General features: G+C 40.5%; 1 protein-coding gene across 1 annotated transcript; it reads left to right on the top strand.

Annotated features, from left to right (window-relative positions):
- Positions 1-237: 237 nt before the first annotated feature.
- Positions 238-21,197, top strand: Impad1 (inositol monophosphatase domain containing 1). The gene is made up of 5 exons (XM_005362282.2): positions 238-774; positions 8,322-8,484; positions 9,736-9,831; positions 14,536-14,697; positions 15,842-21,197. Exons 1-5 carry the CDS (start codon positions 388-390, stop codon positions 16,111-16,113), a joined length of 1,080 nt encoding a protein of 359 aa, XP_005362339.1. The 5' UTR covers positions 238-387; the 3' UTR covers positions 16,114-21,197.
- Positions 21,198-22,917: the final 1,720 nt, after the last annotated feature.

The following is a 22,917-nucleotide window of genomic DNA, read 5'->3' as shown; positions in this document are numbered from 1 at the left end:
GTGATGGGAAGCCATCGTCACCGCGGCTCTATTTCAAACAGTTGTAGAAGCACAAGCGTGATGGACTTAAAATGCCACGCGGCCTCTCTCGGGCCCCGCCCCCAAATTTGGACCCGCCCCAGGGCGGGGTCTATTTGACTATTCCCCGCCCCCTTTCCCCACGTAACCCGGATATACACCCTTGCTCCCCTTTCACCTCGCGGCCGTTGGCCTACGCGGAAGGCCGAGTGGCCGGCTGCTGCTAGGCAGGGGCGGCGGGGATCGGGGTTCGGGGCTCGGGGCGGCTTTCCCCGGGCGGTGATGGCGCGCACGGGCGCCAAGAGACAGGGGCCGTTGTAGCGGACTGAGCGGCGGGCCGGAGGCGGCCCTAGCGCCCGGTCGCGCGCCATGGCCCCCATGGGCATCCGCTTGTCCCCGCTGGGGGTGGCCGTGTTCTTCCTGCTGGGGCTCGGGGTGCTCTACCACCTCTACTCTGGCTTCCTGGCCGGCCGCTTCAGCCTGTTCGGCCTGGGGGGCGAGCCGGCGGCGGGCGGGGCGGCCGAGTTGGCCGGCGGGGACGGGGGCGCGGTGGACCTGCGCGAGATGCTGGCCGTGGCGGTGCTGGCGGCCGAGCGCGGCGGCCAGGAGGTGAGGCGGGTCCGCGAGAGCAATGTCCTCCACGAGAAGTCCAAGGGGAAGACGCGCGAGGGCGCCGAGGACAAGATGACCAGCGGCGACGTGCTGTCCAACCGCAAGATGTTCTACCTGCTCAAGACGGCCTTCCCCAACGTGCAGGTGGGTGCTGGCCCCGGTGCCCTCGCTGATCGGGAGCGCCCCGGGTCTGCAGCGGTGGGGGGCTTGGAGATACCGAGGAGGTAAGGCGTGCAAGGTCACGCACCCTAGAGCTGGGCGAGCCTGGACTTTTCCCACTCAGGGTCACGCTCCTCCTCCCCTCCCTGGTTGTGGGTGGGCGGATGTGTCCGCATTGGGGAGACCTGGGTGGGCTTGGATGCCGGGGTGCTGGCCGAGTGAACCAGGGACGTCTGTAACAGGCTCTTATTCGAGTGAAGGGGTTGGACCTCTTGGGCCTTTGTGTGCTCTTAGGATTGGAAGACTAGAGGAGGACCTGGCTGTTGAGTCTGTGTTTTCTGGCAGACAACCCCGCCAACTAGGCCAAGGCCTGTAGAAATCTTGAGTGTGCAGAGCAGCAGGAGGAAGGGGTTGTGCTCACGAGTTGCCTAAGCTGTGCTAGCAAGACCCCGTTCATACTCCGTAGTTTGGACTTGCCTTTCAAGAAATATTTGAAGATAGGCTTTCTCGAAATTTCACTTAAGTGTATCCTAGCTCTCAAGAGTCTTTATATCAAAGAGAATTAAGTAACATCGACCTTCCCTTTGGTAGGTTTCTTAGATAGGAATTGACATTTTCTTAATCTAGGCATTTCTTTTCTCTTGGAATTAATCACTTCAGTGCGGCTGCTTTTTGGGGTGTGTGCGTGTGTGTGTGTGTGTACACGTGTGTGAGTGCGCGTGCCTGCACATGCCTGCTTTCTTGCAGGGGTTCTTTAGTCCAGGTGGAGCTGAAATTAAGCTTAGATTTGAATTCAGGATCCACTTGCCTCGGCTTCTTCCTCTGACTTTTCACTGGGTCTTTTCCAGTTCAGAGGGAAGGGCTCAACATAGTGTAACAGAATCTTTTAAATGTATCACCTAACAGTAGATAGGTTTTGGCTTCTGAAAATAAAAGTTGCTTCCAATAGTTTTGTTGATTAGATAAACAGTAAAAATAAACTCGGGTTTCTTTGGAAGGTTCCTGACCTGCTGATCTTCAAAAGAATTGTCATTGAAAAATCTCCTAACTTACAGAACGCTCTCCCCTCTTCCATTATTGTTTTGGTTTTCTTTCCTTACTGGCTCTGTGTCATTGTTTCCCCCTTTTGCCTCCGTGAAACATTGAATTTCAACTGTTAAGCTGCTGGATGGCAAATGTCATTGACTTTACTAGATATTTTTTTCCAAATGCCTTCCAAACAAAACACTGGATATTTCCACTTTTTCTTGTACCTTACTGCTTTTTGTGTTACTGTGACAAATCACACCGTTGTTTACATCTAGATGTGAGATATACTTGTGAAATATCTTTGTCTTCTCAAATCACTTGAATTTCATTCAGAGGTAGTGAAAGAAATGGGAGTTTGGGGGCTATTGATATACAATAGTTACATAATAGTGCAATGAATACATTTAATATAATCTAGGTAGTGGCTCAGATAGTGGTCACATAGGACTTTAATCGAACTTCATAGCAGTTTTTACAAGTATATTTCATTCATGCCTGTTTTCTAAATGGTAGTCAGGTTCATAACACTTGAGCTGTGTGAGCTCCTCTTGGTGGAAAAAAACATGTAATTATTAAGGTAGTCATAGTGAAATGTGTTTTGGAGGGGTTGTTTTGTTTTTAACTCTTTTACTCTTTGAGGTCCTACCATTCAGCTCCCAAATAAATACATGGAGACTTTTTCTTACTTATGGATGTCCAGCTTTAAGTTGGTCTGTCTCTAGCTAGCTTTTCTTAACTTAGATTATCACATCTGCCTTTTACCTCTGGGCTTTTATCTTTCACTAGTTTATATACCTTTCTTTACTTACTCTGTGGCCAGCTGTGTGACTGGGTAGCTGGTCCTGGCGGCCTTGTCCTCTCTCCTCCTTGATCTTCCTTCCCAGATTTCTCCTTCTGCTTATTCTCTCTGCTTGTCAGCCCCACCTATGCTTTCTCCTGCCTAGTTATTGGCTGTTCAGCTCTTTATTAGACCAGTCAGGTGTTTTAGACAGGCAAAGCAACTCAGCTTCACAGAGTCAGACACATGCAACATAAAAGAATGCAAGGCATCTCGAATCCTCGCGCAAATGTTCCACAGCATAAACAAGTAGCACATCTTCAGCTAATGTTCCCCAACAGGACTGTAGCAAGCACAGCTGCTTTATTAATGTAAGGTAAAGTCAGCTACATCGTAAGTTTTTAAATATCTGTGTATGTGAGTGTGTGTACATATAAGTAGAAAACAAAAAGATTAACTACCAAGGGTAGCTTTTGGATTTCGGGTATTAACACAGTGCCTTAATAGAAGATAACTGTTTTCTTGTGGCTGAATCCTTTGTCTGCCTTGAGTGTTCAGGTTAGGTATTGATTGATATATCAGATCTGATGTTGTGTTCATTTTTGTACGTCAGTGCACTTAGCATGTGTAATACTGAGCTATCTCCTTTTAGTCCCAATTTATTAGACTAGAAACCAAATGAAACTGTATAAGTGAGACCCAGCTCCCTTGGAGCTGATTAGTTCCCTTTGTGTGAAGGTGTCTTGTGCCATGATGTAGAAGGGAAGCTGATGAGCAGGTGAGGAACAGGCAGGGGATAACGCTGAGACTTAAGAAGCTGGGGCTGCGAGTAGCTGACTCATGGAAGGAAGAGAAGAACGAGCTTTGTTTACTCTGGGTTTTGTAGTGTTTGTTTTTAAGATCTAAAATAATGGAAGGTATCTGTCAGAAGGTTTTAGTCAAGAGGAAGGTGTTAAGAAAAGGTCTTTTAGCCAGGCAGTGGTGGTTCATGCCTTTAATCTCAGCACTCAGGAGGCAGAGGCCAGTGGATCTGTGAGTTCGAGGCCAGGCTGATTTACAGAAAGAGTCCCGGGACAGTCAAGGTTACACAGAGAAACCCTGTCTGGGAAAAAAAGAAAAGGTCTTTTAAAGTGAAAATAAAATAGGACAGGTACGGGGGGAGGGGGCATTCTCTTATACATTTTGAAAGTAGCCATTCTCCAGAGAAATAGCTGATGTTTATTTAGTAGGAGGGTTAACTCTTTAGGAGGCTGAACAGTCACAGTCTTCAGCCTGCACACAGAGACCCAGGAAAGTTGGTGGTGTGGTTCAGCTAAAACCCAAAGGCATAAGAACCATGGATCCAATAGTGTATATCTTTGTCAGAGGACAGAGAAGACTCCTGGCTCAGTTCAGCTGTCATGGTTCATGAAGGGACACATTCCCTTTCTCTTTCCTTTCTGTTTCTTAGGCTTCCCACAGGACTACGGAAGACTGAAGAACTGTACTGCATCTGTTCTTTTTGTTTATTTGCTTTTTTTGGTTTTTCGAGACAGGGTTTCTCTGTAGCTTTGAAGACTGTCCTGGAACTAGATTTGGTAGACCAGGCTAGCCTTGAACTCACAGAGATCCACCTGCCTCTGCCTCCCAAGTACTAGGTTTAAAGGCGTGCAACACCACCACCTGGTGCCTCTGCTCTTGTAAACACTAATTTTACCATGAAACACTCAAGCCACACTCAGAAATAATGTTTAATCAAAAATCTTGGTACCCTATTGTCCTTTATAGTGTATAGCATATAGAGAATTATGTGTGAGATGTTATATCTAAAACTATATTAATTATATAATTATTTATGGATGAATGCACTAGATGGGTGATTCTTCTAAAGGCCAAAAGCCCCTTCAATCCCAAATTAACTGAACTATCATAACAGCATTAATTGTGTTTGGGGCATTAAACTTTTCTTAGAACTGATAGAAAATAGTTTGTCTCACCTTTCTGGAGTCCAAGTTACAAAACTAGCCTAAGTACCTGTATATATGTCTGTATGTGTTACATATACATATAAGGACATATAGTGTACTAGCTTAATAACCTTTATGTTAAAAAATATGATTGCTAACCCTGAAGTGGTTGCACCGATTAACATTTTCCATTTTAAAAGTTACAGATTCCATCTTCTGTTTTATAGCTGTCTCACATAGATCACAAAAATCTGGATATCCTATTATCCCTTAGAGTGGATTTGAGATGTTGTATCAAACCATAGTTTATAATAGTTTATGCTTCCCTTAAGACTTTTATCTCTTCAGATCTACATTTTTTATTTTGCTATATTATTTTTTATTTATCCCTCTCAAACCACGTAAATGTTTTCTTTCTGTTGCTCTTCAATGTAGAGGTTTAGAGAAAGAGAATCAAATTCAATCATACATGTAAGAATTTATTCTGCCTTTTAAACTGCTTACAGTATTAGATATGAAAGAGGACATGCATTCATCACCAAACACTGAGCAGGCAATGCTCTAGAAGCACTGTTAGCATAGCTGTCCTTCATACTGTCTTTCTGACCCTGTTGTTGTTGTTGTTAATGTGTAGTTCTGCCATGGCAACATGACAGGGAAACATGGAAAATTGTTCTTCTTTTCATGAGCAACAAAGTTAGATATGTCACATTTTTGTTCATAATTCATTGACTAGAACATTCAATATATGTTTTCTTATTGCAAGAGAGATGAGTTCTGTGAACTTTGATATGCCTGGGAAGGAAATAAGAATTAGATTTTGTGAGCACTAGGCAGACTTACCAAAGAAGAACAGCTGACCAAAAGAAATATATGCTTAATAATACTTAAGGCTAATAAACAACTATGTCAGATCAGTAGTTGCCAGGAATGGGTGGAAATGACAAGACTAGGCATCACTTGCAGGAATAGCCTATAATCAGTTTGCAATTTTCTGGTTTCTAGAAATGCTTTATATCACTCACTAAAATTATAGGTTCTTTGAAAGCTTCATTTTCCATTCCAATCATTAATGACTTCTTTGAGAGTAGCCAGTCTGGGATAAGAAGGGATGGTAGTGAATGGTGAGAACTCTTGTTTGTGGGAAGTCCGAAGGTTCTGTGATTTTGTTATACTTGGTTCCCTGTTGAAATCCAAGAATAGAGACATTGAGCATGCAGGAGGCTGAATTGCTAACACAGAAGAGGAGTGGATGAGAATAAATGAAGGAGGGAAAACCACTATAGGTTAAGAATAGTATCTTCAATTAGGGAGTGTTAGTTGAACATTTACATTTGGTTTAGACGGTGCCAAATTTTATGGGTGTTTTGCAAGAGAATCTGTGACTTGGCTATTCAAGATAAGTAAGTTAATATGCAAACAAACAAGATCATTTTGGGAATTTATGAGGTCTTTGAAAAGGAAAAAGTCTTGTTATGTGCAAAGAGTGTGTTAGGGATCTTTATACTAGTATGGGAAGGTCAGACTGAGATATTTTCATTTGAATTGAGATCTGTAGACCATCTTAAGTAAGCTGGAGAGAGTTTGAATTAGCGGAGAAGTACAGCAAATATAAAAAACCTCGTAAGAAGATGGTAAGTTTTTGAGTGCAAACATAAATACGCAAATGGAGAGACATTCTGCCTAGTGTTTGCTAGCATTGGATCATCTAGGATTTACCTGGTAGATGTGAAAACTCTGTATTCAATCTTTACATGCTGAAAGTTATTGGGAGGGTTTTTGTTTGTTTATTTCTTTTAAATTAGGATCGACATAATCTGATTTAACAAGATGGCAGGTTGTTAAGAAGGGAAGCTGTTTCTAGTTTTGGACTATTAAGAATAAGGCTGCTATGAACATAGTTGATCAAATGCCCTTGTGGTAGGATAAAGCATTCTTTGGGCATGTACCCAGAAGTGGTATGGCTGGGTCTTGAGGTAGATTCAGTTGGTTGCTGTGGTGACTATACAAGTTTCCACTCCTACCAGCAATGGAGGAGTGCTTTCTTTGCTCCACATCCTTGCCAGCATAAGCTGTCACTTGTGGTTTTGATCTTAGCCATTCTGACAGGTATAAGGTGGAATCTCATAGTAGTTTTGACTTGTATTTCCCTGGTGGCTAATTGTGTCTCCTGACACTACCGCGCCCCACCCCTGAATAGTTATCATCAGAGAGGCTTCATCCAGCAGCTCATGGGAACGCATGCAGAGATCCACAGCCAAACATTAGGTAGAGCTTGGGGAACTCTGCAGAAGGGAAGGATTGAGGGGTTGAGGACACTAGGAGAACATGCCACAGAATTAACTAGGCAGAGCTCATAGGGATTTACAGAGATTGAAGTAACAATAGGGAGTCTGTGTGGTTCTGACCTAGGTCCTCTGCATGTAGTGATTATGTAGATTGTAGGTATGAGGATTTATTTACATTATTTTATGTATGATTGCTCTATTTTGGAATAAAGTAATTCATGTAAGCACGTGTTTGCTGGGAATTGAACTCAGGACTGCCTCAAGACAGTCTACAGTACACAACATGGGTCGCTTCATAGCTAGTGTATTCGCTCAGTTGTCAGGGTGGAGCAGTGGAAAATGCCAGTGAAAGAGGTCTGCAGTGTCCTTTGCTCAACAGAGCTCTTACTGTGCACATTACTGCATGTGCCCATATAGATGGTGGCCTATAGAAAGTACTGGCTCTGAAAACTGTTGGGGTGGAGAGATGGCTCAGCAGTTAAGAGGACTTGCTGTCCTTAGAGAGAATCCAGGTTCAGTTTCCCAGCATCCACATGGCAGCTCACAAACCTTCTGTAAATCTAGTTCATGAGGGTTCTACACCATCTTCTGGCCACCAGTGTACTGGGCATATGTGATAACACAAACGTGAAGTAAAAATATATTTCTATATATTCTCTCCTCACTCCACAATTTTACATAATTATGATAAATCAGATTTATGTTTTAATTTTTTCTTTTATGAATAAGAAGAATTTTTTTATTTTACTTTCTTTCTCTCAGATACATCTTTATGCCCTTTTTGATTCCTTGTTTCAATTTATTTGGGTTTTGTAATATGCTAGCTTATCTATTTAGTGATCTCCAGGTTTCTTTTTCCTTACTGCTTAAAGGTACATTTTAGACAAACAGTCCACTCAGTAATTTTACCCCTTAGCACCCAAATTCTGTTTTTAAGGCACATTCTTTGTGTAACTTGCATTGTTGTTCTGTTTGATTCTAGCTGAAGTTGCTTATGTCCAATGCTCGAGAAAATATCTATTTTCAGGCTTTAGAATTTCTTTTTTTACTCTTTTTTAACAATGAGTCCTATAATAATAGCCTAATGGTGGCATAAGGCCCACGCCTCCCCCATGAGCCTCCCTAGCCCTGGGCTGTAGACTGCCCCAGTTTCAGTCCCTCGGGACCTTTACTCCTGATCCAGCCAGGACTAACTTACTTCTGCGATACATGGTTTCTCAATTTGTATTAGAACTCTGCCTGTACTTGGAGTCTAGTCATCATTAACCAAAACACTAAACTTGAATATTAGATTAGAAAGTATTTGAAGATAAAATGTCACTACAATGCTTTTATATGGTGCTTTTTAAAAAAAAAATTGCATTAAATTCCTTGAAATACTTTAAGGCTATCATTAATAAGATTTTTTATGAATTATCTGAGATACATTTTTTGAGATCTATTAAATAATAATGGTTTTCTCTTTTGTAATATCAACTATTTCCACTATAGATAAATACTGAGGAACATGTGGATGCATCTGACAAGGAGGTCATTGTATGGAATCGTAAGATTCCTGAGGACATCCTGAAGGAAATAGTTGCTCCTAAAGAAGTCCCTGCGGAAAGTGTGACTGTCTGGATTGATCCGCTTGATGCTACCCAGGAGTACACGGGTGAGTCTCAAGCATTCCATTATCATTTTCTGTTAGAGAGCCTGGACCAAGGCAGATAGTGTACACATGGTGGCAGATCCTTTACAAATCTAAGAACCTTCCAGTTGGATTTTAAGAATCTGATTAGATTTCCAGACAAGCAGGCTAGGTTATCAGGATATTGCATGAACCATTCAGACGGACGGACGATTCTCATCTGTTTCCCTACCATAGCATATCTTCTAATAACACCGCCTCCTGCAGTGGCACCAGCACACTACCCACGTCTGCCTAACACTAAGGAAAGTGTGTGCCAGATTATAAGAGTTACGTGGGTTATTAAGAATTCAGGTTTTGTTATATATACATATGATATATGAATTTAAAGTAGTACATTTAATGGAGCCAGAAAGTGAAAAGTAGCAAAACAAGATTATCACCACCAACCCCCAAACTCAAACACACATTTACATTATTCTTGCCCAGCTCAAGTTTCATTTCTCTGGTCCTTTCTCAGGCTCTTTCTTACACGCAATATTTAATTCTTGCTTTACCCCTGTGTGGTATATGTTAAAATTTATTTGTCCCCCTATAAGGCAAGACCCCCAGAATATGTGAGTTTGTACTTTTCACCTTGGCATTCTGTATACTGAACTTGAACTGTAATGTGTACTCAATAGATTATTACTATTAAGGGAAGGCACAGGTGTGTGTGTGTGTGTGTGTGTGTGTGTGTGTGTGTGTGTGTGAACATACATACATACATACATACATACATACATACATTCATACGTACATACGTACATACATAAAACTAACATTGCAAAACTGATTTATATGAGTAAATAGCAGAAATGTACACTATTGAGTTTGTTTTCTAAAATGAACTGGCTTGAGTCCATAATAATAATTAGTGTGCATATCCCTTTGTACAAAACTATTTTAAACTTCTAACTTGGTTTTTAAATTTCATTATAAGATTAAAGGTTAATTTATATTTGAAGATGGACAATTGTTATCTGTATTTTACAGATAAGGAAACTAAGTTTGACTTAGTTAATTCATACTAAGAAATGGAGTTACTAAAATGATGGACTGAGTGACTAACCCAAGAACCAGATCTCACATGTACTTAGCAGCTCTCTTCCTGTTTAGAGCAGTTTTGCTTTTGAAAGGGGTTGTACACATCTCAGTTCTGACGAAGTAAATATCATATTGTGTGCTGCGTTAAACACAGTACTTTAACAGCCATGCCTTTGTGTTTTCTCCTAGAGGATCTTCGGAAATATGTCACTACCATGGTGTGTGTAGCTGTGAATGGCAAACCTGTGCTAGGAGTTATTCACAAGCCGTTTTCTGAATATACAGGTATGACATATACCTGAGCTCTTTTGAGACACAGTGCTACTTGTGGTACTGAACCCTTTGTCTGTAGTATTTAACTATACTAGGATTTTAGTAATTGAAGTCTGTCTCCTACCCTTGTACACTATTTGTCTGAGGAGGATGCAGATTTTATGGTTGACACTAAGAGTATGTGGTAAAACAGAGCTTTATGGGGAAAAAAATCTGTTGGAAATACTAATAAGGTAGAAATATTCCCCAGTAAGGTATCTTGTGTTTCTCTCATGCTGTCGTTGGAGGTGAGGCCTGGGTTCCTGTTATGGCTTGTGCTGTGAAACCATACAGTTTAGTGTTCAGAGCGCACTATTGTGACAAAAAGTGACACTGAGACGTAAGAAGTGGGAGGAGCTGTCTGCAGCCACGGCACATCTGTCAGAGATCCTTGGGTCCTCTGTCATACAGTCACAGTCACGTTTGCTAGTTTCCTACACAGCGGAGGTCAGCCCAGTGGTGCCTGTGTGGTAAGAAGACATGGATGGCCATGACAAGGAAGTTCTTATTTAGTTAGGGTGTGACCTTTGTGTGTAGCCCTACCAAAGTCAGTGGATGCAGGAATAGGGAACCTTGAAGTTGGTTCAAGACACCCTAAGGCCAAATTCTTAGCCTAAAGGAGATTTTCTTTTTCTTTTTCTTTTTGCACTGCTCTGGAACATAGGGCAGGGAATAAGAGACAAATACAGGCAATAGGGGATAAGGGAGAAAGGGAAGGGAACACGTGAACAGGGGAAAGGAGTATTTGTTGCCTGTGATTAAAGAGGAGACAGGTGGTGCTCATAAGTAAATGGCCATTTATAGAGGTGAAAGGGGAAGCGCTGTGTTAGGATGAAGTGTGTAATTTTAATTGGGTATGTTAATTAGGTGAGCCAAGGGGGGCTTTTGATTGCTGGACCTCAGTACTTTGATAGCTGGTCTTTGGTAGGAGGAAAGGGTCAAATAAGGGAACAGACCTGATGACCAGCTTTAGGAGTGCTACCCAACAGTTTTTAGGAAGGCAGAGGGAATGGGAGAGAAGGGCAAGGCTTGCTAGAGCCATGTTTACTTTGCTTGAGCTGGGTAGAGTCTCTTCAGCAGAGAAGAAATGATACTACAGTTACTCAGTGAGGCTGCCTGTGGCCTGTGGCCTTCTGGTCTTTACAGTATGGCCAGTGATCTCATGTTCACTATGACAGCACAAGTTATTACTGTTGTGGGGGAAGAGTAGTTAGTATAAATATCATTGCTGACTGCCTGCAGTGATTTGTTGTGCTTTTAATTGGTTAATTCCCATCAACTCATAGGACAAATATTATGGCCCTTGGCACCATCATTCTCTAAGATGACAAGGCTCTTAGTTATGACAGTGTCCACATTGCCAGTATTGAAAACTATGACCATGTATTGTGGATAATATTAGTGTCATCCTTAAATTTGTGTATTAGTTTCTTACAGCTGCTATATTTAAAAGATATAAATATTCTACATATGTATGAAATACTTAAATAATAAAATATATTAAATGTAAAGAACTTCAAGATAATATTGTGGGACTCATAAATATATATATCAATATACCATATAAAATGAAAAAAAAAACCAACCAGGCATTAGGTTTTTGATTACTGAACCACACCTACTTTTTAGCCTTACTTTCTGAGCCACAGTAATCAGATTTACATTCTTTGTAGCTAAGTGTAACTAATACAGTAGGAGGAGTAAGAGGCACTGCTTTGCCTTAAGCTTCATATGCTAGGTGTCAGGGCTCTCTGCTTGGCCCCTACAGGCCTTTTCTTTATTTTTCGTAAAATAAACATATGTATCTGCTCTTATACCTTATCACCCAAATCTAATTTAAATATATCCATTGGAGCTTGAGAGATGGCTCTGGGTAAGAGTACCTGTTTACTCTTGCAAAGGGCTCAAGTTCCAGTTCCCAGCATCCACATTGACACCCCTGCTCCAGGAGGTCTGCACGCTACCCTGGCTTTGTAACATCTGTGCCCATGTTATAGACTCACACACAGACTTAACCATGGTTTAAAAATAAAACTTTAAAAAATATTTGTCCATTATAGTGCTATAAATTAATGTATTACATATGTAACATGAAGTACCTTTTAAAATACTGAATTCATAATTGCTAGTATCCTACACAATACTGACCCCTAGAGCTAGAACATTGTAAGTTCACTTCTCAGTAAAACAGAATAGTTGGCAAAGACCAGTTAGAAAAGAATTTAGAGAATTTGGGGATTTTTTCCCCCACTTTTTGAAACTTTTTGTAAATAATTACAGACAAAATTATGATAAATACTCATGAGCTTTTTCCTCCAGTGTACTTTAAAGTTACAAGTACTACATTTGCCTCAGCTAACCAGTATTCCCCGGGACATGCAGCATTTTCGTTTTTCTGCATGCTCCTGAATGGATTTAAGGTGCTTACTTAAAACAAGGTCCTGTCAAGTAAGGTGGATTTCTTTCAGCCACTAAGCTGTTGCCTTCTGTTCTTTTAATGAGGAGCAGCTTCCTGTATCACTTCGCCCCATGTCTTTCCTTGCTCCAGAGAGCAGGCCTCTTCTCCCATAGGACACCTAGTCTTCTGGGTGTTGATGGGATGCCACTAGCTACTCCTTCTCCAGGACCTTTCTCCTGTGGGATGGGAGCCTTCTTACCAGGCGCCTACTTTACTTTTGTCCTGTTGCCTTCTCACAGCTCTGGCTGCTTTTCCAAATGCCGAAGATAGTTTCTTCCCCCTACTGCCCCGATTTCCATGTCCTTTCTAAGCCTTTCCTTCTAAGTGTTTCTTACTGACTTATATTGGGTCAAGAAGGAACCTTGGCTCTCTTGGTGCTTCTCTGAAGCTCCTGCTATTGGAGATATTGGAACTGTATTTGGCAGTTGTTCTGCTGATCTACACTGTTTGTCTCCTTGTTATCTCATGGGTTTGGATTTGTCTCTGTTTCCTACTTACTCTGGGGAGACATATATATATATTCACTTCCTTGTTATTGTGTATAGTTTTTAGTTGGCTGCCATCATCCATGGTGACTTAGAAACCCAGACTCCACTTTTTCTCTTTTTTCTTTTTCCTGTAGCCAGGAATAAACTACCTTCATTGCTAACCATGGTATGGCATAGTGAATGGTATTAGAATAGCAATCTAACTGGTTTACTTTTGACTAAATTTGCTTTCTTGCCTTATTTGCACCAGAGTGAGGAAAACTTAAACCTAGACATGTATTTCAAGCTATCCCTGGAAAGCCCCTTCCTTCTTTCAAAACTTCTCCCACCACCACCTGTTTCTTGGATTCTTTTTCTTTAACTCGTTCTTCTTAAGATGGGGGTTTTACACTCTGTGCCAGGATGGCTTGGAATTCACTATGCATCCTGCAGTGACCTTGGACTCAAAGCAACCCTTGTTGCTTCCACCTCTAAAATGCTGGGATTATAGGTAAGAGCCACCATACTCAATTGACTTTGCATTTTTGTGCTCTGTTCTACTGTGCTTTCTGTTGCTATGATAAACACCGTGACCAGAAGTAACATAGGGAGAAAAGGGTTGATTTCATCTTGGAAAGTATAGTCCGTTATCAAGGGAAGCCAAGGCAGAAGCATGAATCAAAATCTCCAGAGGAACACTGTTTCCCGGCTTGGCTCCCAGGCTTCTACATTCAGCTACCTTCCTTAAAATGTTATTTCTGTATCTGAATGTGTCTTGTGAGTCTATGCCACATATGTAAGAGTGCCCACAGTGGCTGGTAGTGAGGATCCATCCTCTGGGATGGAGTCAAAGGCAGTTGTGAAATACCTGACATGGAGGCTGGGAACAGAACTCAGGTCCTCTGGAAGAGCAGCAAGTCCTCTTAAATGCTGAACCATCTCTTTAACTGATCAGCTACCTTATACAGTCCAAGCTCATTGGCCTAGGGATAGTACTACTCATAGGCTGGGCCCTCCTACATTAAGTAGCAGTCAAGAAAATGCTGCACAGACATGCCCATGGCCCACTTCATAGAAGCAATTCTTCAGTTGAGGTGCCCTCCTCACAAGGATGTCAAGACAACATCTTACCAGGACATTCTCTTGATAAGACAGTCAGTAAAACTAACTCACTTCTTTAAATAGTTTATGTTCCTAAAGCATTTAGGAGAATGAGAAATATGCAAATAAATGAACCTGAGTATATCAGAAGTAGAGATAGAAGAAAATCAATTTTGAAACTTGAATTATCCAAACAGTTGTGTCCTTGTCACAGATCATGAATCTGACTTTGCTGATGAGCTCAGTGTGCAAGATGCTTGGCAAGAAGTGTACTGAGTGAGACATTTGCAGGAAGGGAAGAAATGGGCTGAGTAGAGCTAGGAGTCGAGTTACTAGGTGGTCTCAGAAGATGCTCATTTGATAACGGAGAGAGCACTAGAATTCTTATGCCAAATATTTGATAGTCATTCTAACTGTGAAGAACACGGGGCACTTGGAAGCTTTTTTTTCAATACATGCCTGTTTTCTTATTTAAATACTTAAGTAATTTTTCTAGCTAAAAAGAAAAAATCTGTTTGAGGGAAATGATTAAATCTGTAGAAAATGATTCTTTTTTTTCCAAGTCACTTGATTCTGAAGATTGTAATTTGTGTAATGCTTTGGAATTGTAAACCTTCAATGCTGTTACTGGGCATCCTACTTGCTTTTCAGCTTGGGCAATGGTGGATGGTGGTTCAAATGTGAAAGCCCGCTCCTCCTACAATGAGAAGACCCCAAAGATCATTGTGTCTCGCTCTCACGCGGGGATGGTCAAACAGGTTGCTTTACAGACCTTCGGAAATCAGTCGTCAATCATCCCAGCTGGCGGTGCTGGTATGTTCCCTCTGTTTCTCCCCATCTTGTGATTCCATAGTATGTTCCAGCAGGAGCAAAGATCTCTCGGGATACCAAAGTATTTATCTCATACTTGGACACAAAATAAGGAGGCAATGTACTTTAAAGACAAGCTCAGACTCCTGCATTATCATTGCCCGTGTCAGAAACCTTCATAAATGACCACAAAAGCATACTGCCACAATTGTACACCAGCAGGGCTGCTCTTAGTATGACCTGACTCTAGAATCAATTTCCTATGTGTTTAATGGTGGGCCTGTCAGAAGGAAAAGTGGAAGAATTGAGATGTCCTGCAGTGGGAAGCTGTCGTCATCCTATGGACTGCTAGAATGGCTAATCCCTGGAGTGGTGACCTCTGCAGCTCTCTCATCTGGGATGAGCGAGAAGTACTGTGCTCACCTATTTAACATTTATCCCTTGCTCTTATACTACTTGATTAGAAGTCAGAGTCCACAGTTGAAAGCGGACAGTAATAAATATTCAGATATTGTTACTGTGAGGTGTGTACAAGAGCAAACCATAGCCTGGATTTGGCTTGAAAGAGCCTTTTGATGAACATTTATCACATCAGAAATTTTTTTAATTAAGGTAAATAAGTTAAAATCAGAAAACATCATGTTCTAATTCCTTTTCAGCAGTGCTAAGGTATTTGAATGGGAGAAATGATTCAGCCTTATATTTAATTTGCGAGTTGTATATATCTTCTTTCCTAGATTTTTCCTTACAGGATGCCTGTTATGTTGGTTAGGAAAACTCAGTGTCCAGATAGCTAGGAGGGTTGAGATGAACTAGTTTCTAGATGTAATGTCCTCCTCCCTTTTTGAAATTTTTTTATTATTGTTTTTAATTCTAATGGAACTATACCTCATTACTAAAAAGCACTAAACTAGTGCTCTTTTAAAATTGGTATCTTAGACTGACTGCTGTATTTTGACTGCCTGATATTGGGGTTGTTACTTGTAAGCATGATTATGTTGGGAGATGATTGATTTTAGATTAGACAAAGGCAGTGTGGAATGCTCATGAACATCTCATCCTGTCTTTTCAACTGTATACCTAAAAAGCTTGCACATGTTTTATTAAGGCATTTCAGTAATGACCTAATTTTTTCTTTGTCCTCTAGGTTATAAAGTTTTAGCACTCTTGGATGTGCCTGATGTGAGCCAAGAAAGAGCAGATGTGTATATTCATGTGACATACATCAAAAAGTGGGATATATGTGCTGGCAATGCCATTTTAAAAGCCCTTGGGGGGCATATGACCACTCTGAGTGGTGAAGAGATCAGTTACACTGGGTCCGATGGCATTGAAGGGGGACTCCTTGCTAGCATTAAAATGAATCATCAAGCCCTGGTCAGAAAACTCCCGGATTTAGAAAAGTCAGGACATCAATAAGCATTTTTAAGCACAGGGTGCAACTCCGTGAATTGTTCGGCCTGAACTTTCGGAAGCTTCAAAGGACTGCTGGAGACTATGCATGGTTAAGGCCGTCCTGAACTTAGGAAGTACTTATGAAGCATCAGAGACTTACTTTCCCTGAAATAGAATGTAAAATCAGGGAAATTAGGTTGCTTCATTTCTCAAGTATTGTCTTTATTTTTGAGACTATTTTCATACAGTTGTCATACACAAGGCACACACATATATATATATACATATATATATGTATATATATATATATATTTGTGTATTAAAATCTATAGCTAGGTCTACACTGTTATGAGTCACCATTTTCACTCAACAAATGATGAGTCTACACTGTTGAGAATTTCGTATAGAATTGGGTTTGAGGAAGGCTTCGTTTTGTATAGTTGTGTAGTGTAATTTTGAGGTTGTATCTTACTGAAAATAAAGTCATTGGTGATTTTTACTCCTCAGATGGAAAGCACAAGAAGTCTCATATTCATTAATTGCAACAAGTGCTCTGGTCATCTGCCATTTCTATGGATTTAGTAGAAAAGGCTTTAACAGATTTTTTCTCTGAAACTTGACTAACAGATTCACCAGCTGATAGAAAGTCCAGACAAATGATGAGCTGCATTAGAGTTAGAGTTTTCATGGTGTGGGCTTTGTTTTGATCAAAGTCTGTCTATGGTTCCAACATTTCTGCCATGTTACATTGACTTTCATTTCCCCTTGGAAGATACATTCGTCCGTTCTTTCTCTGTTGAGCTAGAAGTTGGCTTTAAGCTTCAATATTAGCATTATGAGTTCTATATTTTTATTAGAGATAAAATATGCTGTAAGACACTAAGAATATAAATGATTTTCTAATAATTGAAAGTTATTTCACATTAAATGGAATGACTGGTCTTAGTTATTTTTCAGGAATTTGGTTTCAGCAAATTTTTGCGTCCTTCCCAGGTTTATCAATAGAGATTCCCTTATTATCAAAAATGGGCACAGTTCCTTTTTAACTTTAATGGACTTATAACAACATTCTCAAAGAAATTACTTTTGACCATAATCCCATTGTTTTCTCTCAGAGTACTGTTAATGAAACATTGATGAAAATTTTCCCCTACTCAGTTGGCAGAATGTGGTTAGAAAAAGAGATGATGGCATTTGTCACGTTGCTGTGACTAAGCTTGCTTTCCAAGCTGTGTTTTTTGTGTTGCTCTAAGAACTTGTTTTTGTTGGTGTGTTTTTTTCTTAGCGTGATTTAGAAAATTGATGTATCATGTTTTTTCATGTGGCTTTGATACCCTTCTAAACTTGAATGAGTAATTTCTCATATTTTCTTTTCTTAAAAATATAACCCTAAAGCAGTTTTCTATTTATTTTCCTATCTTAGAGGTAAAATTGAGCTGAGTGGCCATGCTAGCCTGATAGACACGCCTCATGTATGTTTTCACGTCATGAGGTGGTTCCTCAGTAGTGGACAGAATCTTGGTGCTGTACAGTGCTTTCCCCAGGCCTAGCCGCTGCTAGCATTGGCCTTCATGCAGTGAAGAGTCAAAGTTCTGGAAGTTGGAAACTTATTGTTTATTTAGCAGTTTTGAGTTTTGACAACAGTTTCTGACACTAATTACTAAGCAATATGGCAAGAGAAGGGAAACACTGCTTTCTCCAGAGATGACAGAAGCAGTACTCACCAGAGTCCTGTGATACAGACATTGTTTTCATTGTAATATGTCAGAACAGGAAATGGAATATAATGAAAATGTTCTAATGTGTGGAAACTTATCATTCAGTAGAAACAAAACTAGTACATATTAGCAAACAAGACTGTTTTAGTTTTTAATTTCATTTATATAACTAAGGATATAAACAATGTGTGTTAAGCTCAAAAGTTAAGATGTTGGCTGAGAGTTGAAAGTATTATTTTATAATTTGTTGGTGTTGTCTAGTTACTAATGATTTTAAATACTTCTATAGACATTTATAGTTCATTTTTTAAAAATTTGTTTAAGAGCCAATATACATTACAAGGAAAATGGTATTTATATTTATTTATGAGGTATTATTTTGCCAGAGTGTACTAGCCATGGAGTATGTAATATCTCTCAGAATTAACATTAAATTGTTTTATTTCTAAACATAACTAAGCAAGTTTACATTTGGAAGTGCACCTCTTTTCCCTTTAGTAGAAGCAGAGACACCAGAGCCTCACCTGCCCATAGTCCCTTCGCGCCCTGCCCTATCTTTCCTTTGGGACACTTTCTTAGCTCCTGTGCCACCTTGCCCCACGCTTAACCCAGATTTCTTCTATAAACTCATTCCTCTTTATATTGGCCACTGAACACTGAATTGAGCCTGGTAAAGTTCACAGTGAAAGTGATCAATCCTGGAAGAGATCTGCTTAGCCATTATTTTTGAGAAGTAAAGAAAATCACCTTCAAAACCTTAAAGTTCATGTTGTCTTGTGTCTCAAAACTAATGTTTTCACAAAGCACTTCTCCCGACTCATCTTTATATATGATCTCTATAATAAGCTGGAATATACCAGTGAATCGGATAGGTAAGCTCGCGTGAAGAAACCTGCTTTCTCGGATGCTTTTCATTCTTATAACCCCTCCATTTCAGTTGCCTTTACAAGGCCCTACAAGACAGCCATATTCAACTTTGTGGGTTTTCTCCTTTCCCCAGGTTTATGTTTTTTTTTAACTGAAATACTCAAATGAGGTATTAACAGTATCTAATGAACTAATGAGAGCATCTAGATTCGTGTTCATATGGCAGTTGTGTGGATTCTCTGTTTCCTAGGGCTGCTTTGCACTGTTCTGAAGATTGTCTCAGAAGATACAGGTAGGGCTAGGCTTACAAGAGAAGAAAGATGTGGGCGCTCACAAGAGACAGCAGTGACAGAGGGAGGCTGGCATTCGCCTTGCCTGACCCCATGCTCTTAGGTGCTGGGTTCAAGTACCTGATAATACTCTGGCTGTGGAGGTGGCAGCACTCTGGTTGCCCAGACAAGTAAGGTGGAGGGCTAATGCAAAACAGAAGTCACTCATTTTAACCTGGTGATGGCTGAAATTGGCCTTCCTGGGACAACCCAGGAGGTTAAAGCAAGAACTCTTTGGGGCTATTCTAGCCACAACTACCTGTCTTGGCTGTGTGGATAAGAGTGTTGCAGTATAGAAACAGCAGTAGTTTTTCATATTAGGTCTGGATTAAGATGTCCTGCAAAGTGGCTCTGTCCTATACCTATGTAGAAAAAATATCTAATCTGTGGGGTTTTTTCCTTAAGAAAAAAGTTGTGCCTTAAACAGGGCATTGTATGTTACTGATGCAAAACAATTTTTTTAATAAATGGGAAAAATAGCTTTTTTCTCATTAAACTTTAAGTTCTTGTGATGTTTTTTTATATCAGAGTTGGGGAAAGTCATTAAAATTAAACTGATAAGTTATTTTTGCATAATGTAGCATTTCCAGTTGAAGTCCATTTTCTAAGAACTGGATCATGATGTATATAAGTCTGAAATGATGTTTCAACATTTGGTTCTTAATTAAATATAAGACCAAGAGAGATTGCATTTTACACATTTTACTTTTAAATAAATCATTTTGGACTACTTTACCTTTTCTAGTCCTCTGGGGTAATTTTGGTTAAAAAAAATAGCTGTTAGTGGTAGCATTTTGGTGGTCTATTAGTTAAATAATATTGTGTATTGTGACTAATAGATTTGACCAGCCACAGTTGTGAGGGCTGCTTCACAATAGTGGAGTTCTGCGGTGACATTATTCTGTGAAGTGCTGGCATGTGTGCATTGTTCTCTTTTATCTTATCAAAGCCTGGCAGGTATATGTATTTGACTTAGCATTGACAAAGGATTTTTTTTTAACTATTCTTTTTTGAGCTGGATGGTAATTTAATGGAAGAAATGGCATCTTTCTCTGAGATAATAATACAAGTCAAACTGAAGTTAAGGATGATGAATAATGCTAAAACAGCAGCTTATATACCATGGTTGTGATCATTCCCTAAAGTATCATGTAACGAATGTATCCGTGTAAAATGCAAAAGCAGAGGTTGTGATGTTTTGTCAATATATTTAATTAAATTATTTTAAGGTGTAAAACAAGTGGTACCTTTGTCATTCTGGAGAGATGTTCCTTCATTTTTCTGTTTTAAACTATAAACACAATAAGTTAACATGAGATACTTAACCTGAAAACAATCTCATGTCCCCAGATGTGGCCTTCAGCCTTCATTATGTGGAACAATCTGCAGAGGTGCCCTTCCTGCCCTGTGCTCACACTGGCAGAGCAGCCTGTGGTCTAGAGGGCGTCTGTAGTGATGGATGCAGCTCCGCTCGGGCTTGTGCGCATTTGCAGTGCTGCCCGAACAGCTGGGCCTGCATCGCCAGAGCTCACCTTTCTGCTAAACTTCTCATCCTCACGTCCTGTTAATTGATTTTCTAAAATGGGTCAACAGTGAGAGAAATTAAGATATTTTACCTTTGAAAACTTTCTTACCACACATTTAAAGCCGTGGAGGAAATAAACTGTTTCTTGTTGCAGAGATGCCACGTTTTCTTAGCAGGCTCTGATCTGCCAATCTACTCCACCAGACTGAAGTGGAGCCATTGTCAACTGAACTTCTTCCCATGGCCTTCAAAGAGTGCTTTGTGCCTCACCACACCACTTTTATTATAAAGGCTGTTGGTTCACTTGCTAAAGAGATGGAGTGTGTCTTTGATTTGTGTGTGTTTCCACCATATTCCCACTACCTAGTGTATTGCACAAATTAGGTCCAGATTGTGTGGTGCATTGGACTAAAGGGTCACTACTAGTGTTAGCATGCTTCATGCCTCAGTAGTATAAGCTGTTTTCTTTGCTGATATTTGTAATTACCACCCCCCACACAATTTTTTTTTAAGTTTTGCCTTTCCTCTGGATACCACCCCCATGGTCAATTAACTGTATAAAATGTGATTGCTTCTGGTGACATAATTATTCTAAACCCTGCCCCTGGATATACTTTGAAAAATCAAATTTGAATTTCTTGAATAAATTGGTCATGTCTGAAAAGGTGGTATGCTGTGTCAGTGTTTTTCTATTTAACCTCTTAATTCATTTTTTTTTAAAAAATCATTTTACACACTAACCACAGTTTGCCCTCCCTCCTCTTCTCCCATCCCATCCGCCCATTTCCCTTCTAATCCCCGCCCCATCCACTCCTCAGTTTCCTTCAGATATAGTAAAGCCTCCTGTGTGAATCAACAAAGCATGATGCATATCCAGTTGAGGCAGGACCAGTTTCCTCACCTCAGCATCAAGGCTGAACAAGGCGTCCCACAATAGAGAATAGGTCCCAAAGATCCAGCTCGTTCCTCAGGGACAGGTCCTGGTTCCACTGCCAGGGGCCTACAAATGACTAAGCTCCACAACTCGCCCAGCTGCAGAGGCTTACGTCAGTCTCATGCCGGCCCCCTAGCTGTCTGTCCAGAATCTATGAGCTCCCAGAAGCTCAGGTCAGCTGTCTCTGTGGTTTTCCCCGTGGTCTCGACCCCTTTGCTCATATAATTGCTCAACCATCTCTTAGACTGAAATCACAGAGCTGTGGATCTTTGCATCTACTTCCATGAGGTACAGGATGAAGACTCAGGATGACAATTAGGGCAGTCACCAATCTGATTACAGGAGAAGACCAGTTCAGGCACCCTCTCTATGATTGCTAGGGGTCATTCTTGTAGATTCCTGGGCCGCGGAGGAACTAAGTAACAAGGAGGAGCGTAAGAGGAATGCATGGATCCCACTGGAAAGGGGAATAGATTAGATGTCTTGGGTAACCTGGAGGCGGGGGAGATTATGAGCAATCAGGATGCTCGAGTTGGGGTCTGGAAGGTGGGGGGAGAGAGTAATGAACGATATCTTGACAGAGGGGGCTATTATGTAGTTAGGGAGAAACCTGGTGCCAGGAAAATTATCTTTTTTTTTTTATGTAAAATTTGGTGGCATTAAGAGCATCTACAGTTTAAGATACATTAAGAGTATCCTGAAGTTTTCAGCATCCATTTCCAAAACAGCCAAAACAATCCTGTACAATAAAGGAACTTCCAGAGGCATCACAATCCCTGACTTCAAACTCTACTATAGAGCTATAATAATAAAAACAGCTTGGTAATGGCACAAAAACAAATGGGTGGACCAATGAAATCAAACCAAGCACCCTTATATTAATCCACACACCTATGAACACCTAATTTTTGATAAAGAAGCTAAAATTATACAATGGTAAAAAGAAAGCATCTTCGACAAATGGTGCTGGCATAACTGGATGCTGACATGTAGAAGTGTGCAAATAGATCCATGTCTAGTCCCATCTACAAAACTCAAGTCTAAGTGATCAAAGACCTCAGCATAAATCCAGTTACACTTAACCTCATAGAAGGGAAAGAGGGAAGTAACACAGTGCATTGGCACAGGAGACTACTTCCTGACTATAACACCAGTAGCACAGACACTGAGATTGAGGATTAATAAATGGGACCTGAAACTGAGAAGCTTCTGTAAGGCAAAGGACATAGTCAACAAGACAAAACGAGAGCCTACAGAATGGGAAAACTTCATCAACCCCCACATTAGACAGAGGGTTGATCCCTAAAATATTTAAAGAATTCAAGAAGCTAAACATCAAATAATCCAATTTAAAAAGTGAAGTATAGATCTAAATAAGGAATTTTCAACAGAGGAATGGATAAATAAATGTAGTACATTTACACAATGGAGTACTGCTCAGCAGTAAAAAACAAT

This window comes from Microtus ochrogaster, linkage group LG5 (genome assembly GCF_000317375.1).
Source record: "Microtus ochrogaster isolate Prairie Vole_2 linkage group LG5, MicOch1.0, whole genome shotgun sequence".
Classification (NCBI taxonomy): Eukaryota; Metazoa; Chordata; class Mammalia; order Rodentia; family Cricetidae; genus Microtus; species Microtus ochrogaster.
This window is presented reverse-complemented; position numbering and strand designations above follow the sequence as displayed.